At 43.3% G+C, this 6,493-nt stretch overlaps 1 protein-coding gene across 1 annotated transcript; it reads right to left on the minus strand.

Moving 5' to 3' along the window:
* Positions 1-532: 532 nt before the first annotated feature.
* On the minus strand, positions 533-6,244 carry LOC139275556 (oligodendrocyte transcription factor 3-like). Its single transcript, XM_070892725.1, has 3 exons — positions 6,097-6,244; positions 2,243-2,410; positions 533-1,282 (listed from the first exon to the last, which is right to left on the minus strand). Exons 1-3 carry the CDS (start codon positions 6,242-6,244, stop codon positions 570-572), a joined length of 1,029 nt encoding a protein of 342 aa, XP_070748826.1. The 3' UTR covers positions 533-569.
* Between the last annotated feature and the right edge of the window lie 249 nt (positions 6,245-6,493).

A 6,493-nucleotide genomic window follows, 5' to 3' on the forward strand; every position in this document is an offset into this window, starting at 1 on the left:
TCAGTCCTTACGTTTTTTTTAAAGATTTATTTATGAGATCAAGTATAAAACAGGGAGTGGTGTTGCTAAAATTTTGACAATAAATAGCGTTACAATTGTTAAGAGAAGCTCAAAAGTTTTGTAAAGACGTGGTTATTCGGCAATGAGAATGGAATAATTATACAAACGAAACAAATAGTTCGCTTGGCTCTCGCTCTCTGCCTCATTGTTTTCATTCACACTGATGTACAGACAAAATGCAGTGGGAGGACTATCAAATGATTTAAGTACCGCAATGAGATACTCAAACTGGAAAACTATCCGTATATTCATTCATTAATCCTACAACAGTAAGTAGCTTTGGCCAGAACATCAATGAGATCCTAATCTTAATCCACCCACTCACCCTAAGCATTAATGTAAACAGTGAAATTCGGCAATAGTGCTTACAGTGTAGATAAAATAGCATTAATCTAGCCCAGACTCGCGCTCGTCTATTTTGTGTTTTAAAAAAATCATTCGTACACTTTTTTTTACAATAATATTCGCAACAATGTCCTAGTGCGGTGTTGGCAGGGTGACTTCCAGCATCACTTGGGAAACCTGGCCTGGAGACTGGGCGCGTTGAGACTGGAGGGCAGGCAGTGAAACCGACAGGCAGCGCAGGCGCACGGAGACCCGGGCCACTGCTGGAAACAAGGCTGATCGTCCGGAGTCAAAGGGCACTTCATGGCCGGGGACGAGTGCCGGGGGCTGCCCAGGGTCAGGAGCGATGGTGCGGCTCCGAGCAGCAGCGAGCCGCCGGCCGCCAGCACGGGCAGCTGGGCCAGGCGGGAGGCGGAGCCGCCGCGGCCGTACATCTCGCTGATCAGCCGCTTCATCTCTTCCAGGGAGCTGGTGAGCATCAGGATGTAGTTGCGGGCCAGCAGCAGGGTGGCGATTTTGGAGAGCTTCCTCACCGACGGCCCGTGGGCATAGGGCATGACTTCCCGCAGGGCGTCCATGGCCACGTTCAGGTCGTGCATCCTCTTGCGTTCCCGGCTGTTGATCTTCTTCCTCAGCAGGAATTGCTCGTCCTCCGACAGATCCTTCTTGCTCCTGGACTTGGCCGACGGGGTGGGACTGGGCGATTCGTCGGGCGAGCGGGAGCGATCGGTCGGGTCGACCTTGTGTGGGATGTTGTACAGGGTGGAAGTGACCAGCAGCAGTTCGTTTGATGTCGACTTCAGCAGCTCGCTCATGGTCTGAAGTCCAGAGTCAGTGTCGGGGAAATAACTAATAGACAAACAAACAGACGAATAAGCTAACACAAACAAAAACAAAATAAAAAATGAGAATTCAAAATGCTCTTGGTTCCAAGTTTTGGAATTGTCTTTCCTCCTTCGATCCTCGCTGGCACAAAAGTGTCACCCGGGGCTCTGGAGCTTCCTGCCGCCGGGTATTTGCAAGCTTTATGTTCAATAATGTGTGAAAGTCTCTGGAGGAGTTTAGCGACAGTCGGACCAAAAATGAACCTGCAAACAGCAAAGGAGTGAAGGTATTTATCGGGGAATGGACGAGCATCAGCCAATTACAATTCGGGACTCAGCAGCCGGCCGACGCTATTGGTGCAAGGCTCTTTCAATGGAAAGTCTCAAGTCTTTACCTTCCCCTCCCCCTGTGTATCCAGATATCTTTATTTATCTTTTTGCATTTAAAAACAAACCTTTATGTTTGCTCCGCCATCGCCAGATCTCTTCGTTCTCCTTCCTCCCTGCTGAGTGCTTTAAAAAAAATTCTCATGCCTCTTTTATTGCTTTGCATCACTTTTTATGTATCTGTTCGTTTCACATTCCATTTACCTTTCATTTTCCCCTGCTTTGGATCGAAAGCCTCCAAAATCACCGCACGCTGATCTTTGCTGTGACCTCGATTATTAAGTATTAAACGATATTATAAAATCAAATTGATTGATGATATTTATATCTCATATAATTTATGCGAACGACACAATTCCAGAATCTGTGCAATAGAATGACATTTGCTGGATTGTATAGCAGGTTGACAAACACATGAGAAGGAAAGCTAGAATAAACCCCGATACCTCAATCTTTTATCTTTTTGATCAGATGATGTAACGTGCTAGATTTTTCCCCCAGGATTTCTGATTTTATTTCACATTTCCAGTAGAGATGGGTTTTTTTTTACAACAAATCGTTTTAAAAAATCTCTACACAGCTACTTTGGAACTGGATGTCCGAATGCCAATGTCCATCGAGATTACCTGAACTTTTCTGCAGTGTCCCAGATACCTCACTGAGAGCAGCGCTGGCGATTCGGCGCTGCTGTTGTCTCGTCCTTTTCAAATGCAGAAAGGTACAAAGTGCAAACTTGTATTCAAGGACACGATGATATAGCACAGGCCCGAAGAACAGAGTTACACACGAAAACACTGAGAACAATAAGAAAAAAATCTTTACATTACTCCAAACAATCGCGGTGTCGGTTAGTGTCAACAACTAATGAATTCCTATAGTTTTATATTAAAATATATCGATTTTAGTCGAGGCACAAAATGTACAGTAAATTCATAAAAAAGATTACTTGTATCACGTGTGTAGAATTCGTCTATAGAATGGAACACATTGGGATATAATACAGTATTAAATATTCATTTGTAATAAACGTTTTGTATTCTTGTTTGACTTAAAGAGAGCAGGTGAAGCGCTTGAAAAGTTTATTTACATAAATAGGATATAGGGCACATAAACAGGCCATTCAGCCCAACCAATCCATCCCGGCGTTTATGCTCCACTCGAGCCTCCTCCCGTCTTCCCTCATCTAAATCTATCAGCATAACCCTCTATTCCCTTCTCGCTCATATGTTTGTCTAGCCTCCCTTTAACTGCATCTATACTTTTCGCTTCAACCACTCCCCGTGGTAGCGAGTTACACATTCTCGCCACTTTTGGGTAAAGGAGTTTCTTCTAAATTCCCCATTGGATTTCTTGGTAACTATCTTATATTGATGGCCTCTAGTTATGCTCTTCCCCACAAGTGAAAACATTTTCTCTGTATCCACGGACACAACTTTAAGCTAAAGGCAAGTGTCATAATTACACAAAAGCAAAATACAGCGAATGCTGGAAATCTGAAATAAGATCAAAAAATGTTGGAAACACTCAGTAGGTCAGATAGTATCTGTGGAGAGAAAGAGAGTTAACGTTTCAGGTCGACGACCTATCACCAGAACTTATAATTGCATAGAGGGTAAAGTGCAGCGGAAGAATCTTCACGACTTGTGACTACGTGCAACGTGATTGGGTGCTGAATATTCCATCATCTAAAAAAATATATGAATGTTCGGGCAACAATATTAGTTCTTGCAAAGGTCTCAGTGATGACGCCCATCCCCCTACACGTTCCACCACAAAGTGACTGACCCGACTGAGCAGAGCTCACAACTCAATACATTCACTCGCCGCCAAGTCCCTGAGACCTGCTGGCAAAATGAAACACACACACAGCAGCTGAAATGATTCAACATTTCTCGGTCTCAGTGACTTTGTAAGAGATCCGAAAAAAAATACATATTTGACCACTATGGATGAAATGATACAAAAACAAAACACTGCTGGAATCTGGAATAAAAACAGAAAATGCTGGAAATCTCAGCAGGTCAGGCAGCATCTGTAGAGAGGAAGCTGAGTTAATGTTTCGGGTCGATGACGCGTCATCAGAACTGGAGAGTGTCGGAAAGAACAGATTCTTAACAAGCACTGAAAGGGGGAGGGGAAGAAAGAACAAAGGGAAGGTCTGCGATAAGTTGGAAGACAGGAGAGATTAGAGAGACAATATGGATGAAATGATAGTAATTTCAAAAAGTCTCATGTTTCTTTCGCCCACTTGTTTTTACCGGTACAGCTTGTTTAAAAAGAAAAGTGAGACGGGAAAATATGTACCTTTACATTTCAAATATATTCCGCAGCACCAGAAGCTATTTGGGTATTGATCTTTATTGCTGTGTCGCTTTATTAATTGTATTGGGGGGGGGGGGGGTGGTAGTTAGAACCCGCTTCAGAACAGGTTAAACATGAAGAGGAACATCAGCAAAAAGCCCTCGAGCAGCCTGTCAATGGGGCCTGTTACGCCTTCCTAGTGCAATATTGGAAGTAAAACATGAACGAGGCAAGTGATCCATGACCGCTGTTGAGGGTAATTGAAAATAAACCTACCGAATGCACAATGGAGAAAGAATAGCTCTGACACCCTGAACGATAAGGCGTGGCCAGGAGGTGAGCACTGGTTGAGCAGAGCAGAGTTTGGCGATGTTGGTAAACATCACCTGAGCTCATTATCATCCAAAATATTGCAGCTACAGTATAGAAATGCGCCACAATGAATTAACAGTGTACAGAGCAACCAGTATTGAGAACATTCATCCCATCCTTTATAAATTGGCCATCGACTCTCAGTTTACATTCCAACTTATAAAAACACAGCACGTTTCAAAGAAGCCAAACCAGAGCGGCGTGGCACAAATGAAGCATTCTGTTTCAGCCCTGTTAATTTATAACCAGCCGCAGTTTATTTCTGAAGAAACGGGGCAACTGGCAGGCGAAGGGAGCGTTTCAGTCAACTTGAAAAGGTTCCCGTTTTCTCAGTTCGAGAGAAGCCGTCTCCAATGTTGGGCGCATTTAACCTGAAAACAAGCCTTTGAAAGGCACAGAAGAGCGAGTGTACTGGGAGAGGCGAAAGAGGACAAAGCTGCCAATGAAGTCACTTCCCTGCATTGGGTCCAGCCATCCGCTTTCTCCATGTCCCCATTGAATGGACAGAATGCCACAGGAAGATGCAGAATTAAAGGGAACAAGTCATCAATGCGCTGTCAAAGGAGAGCGAGGGCAGCACATGAGCGGATATCTGCTTCACTTTCACTGCTCGTCTGCCGCACAAAGCGGCTGCTGATGAATTATGGAAAACTTCGGGCGCCAGTAAAAGTGACTTCGGAAGATTGCTAATTGAAAACGAGAGAAAAAAAGGAAGCATTTTTCTTTTAAATATCAGAGATTACTTTTGGGAAGGAAGCCCCACCCCGCGTAAAGGAACTAAGAACCACACTAAATAAAATTGTATGTAAATAAGCAAATAAATAGACTTAGATAATCTCCACTGTGGGTGGTAAGTCTGTATTTCAATTGCTATTCAGGCGTTTTAACACCCAAACAACATTTCTGCTTTAAAGGGGGAGCTAACTGAATGTCTAAATGACTTGCCACTGTTGAGTGTTTGTCTCTAGTGTCCTTCAGTGATCTCAAGCTTCAGAATATTTCAAAACATATTTCGTAATATTTATTCTTATTAGTTGACAGACAATTTTTCAAAAGCAGAGGTCAGAATCTGACCAGAAGTAGAGTTGTGTCGACATTGTGAAAATAACCCGTTGCAGGAGGCATTGCTGATCTCTCTCTCTCTCTCTCTCAGCCTACAGTGTGTTGAAAGTTTGGAAGTTCGGCCGACCCACCGTTTTCTGTAGAACTAGTGATTTTGCCGCCTTTGGGGTTGTGTGCACCGTGCTGCCGCTTTACATTTTGCATGCATTATTGAGATGTTCTCATTACAGGGTATGGGCCCCATTGCCTTATGTCAAAAGTACCCCAACTTTGGTCATTTTGGACCATATATAAAATTTCCATTAATTTCCATACATCAAATATTGCCGGTAATAATCTTGGTGTTCTGATTTAAGATTTATCCAACCGCGAGGCAATAGCACCAAGAACCGTTCTTTCCAAACCTCCAAGCCCACAAAATTCAAACAGGACCAATCAGCAAATACGAATTATATTAATACGGATATGGCGGGACAGCCTTAGGCTTGGAGGGTTGAATTGTTATGGTTCAGAAGACACAAGTGGCCCTGGGGCCACGGATTGGACACCCGATGGATTCGGTGCTGCCCTCTACATTCGCATTGCCTGCGCCTGTATCCACCAAACTTGCATCACAACTCTTGAGTTCTGAATCCTAAGTATAATAGTTGGATTCAAACAAAAAGGCAAGCAGTGCATCATACGGCTCACCATGAGCAATGCCACGGGACATCCACTAATTCTCATTAAAATGCATAGCACCTACACCCATTCATTTGGAACAGTTTACTTCTTTCTGTTCGTAATGCCTTTTCCACTTTAGCACCGAGTATGGGGCCATCAATTAAGGTTACATGCTGGGAATTCACAAACGAGCGTTGAAAGCTTCGCTTTGCGAGCAGAATAAACTGCATGGTACATTGTTATTTGGTATTCTATGGGTGCAGGTGCGGGAATAATGAAATGAAAATGCTATTTCCTGGATATTTGCTTTAACATCCAACTATTTTACAGTAAAGGTTTAGAAAATACACATAAATTCACATATGAATCTTATTTGTAACACTACAAATAATGGATGGCAATAACCACCCCCTCCACCACTTGCACACCTTGGCTGTAGCATGTAATATCTATAGAATACACTACAGCATTTCACCAAG

Source organism: Pristiophorus japonicus, chromosome 11 (assembly GCF_044704955.1).
Source record: "Pristiophorus japonicus isolate sPriJap1 chromosome 11, sPriJap1.hap1, whole genome shotgun sequence".
Classification (NCBI taxonomy): domain Eukaryota; kingdom Metazoa; phylum Chordata; class Chondrichthyes; family Pristiophoridae; genus Pristiophorus; species Pristiophorus japonicus.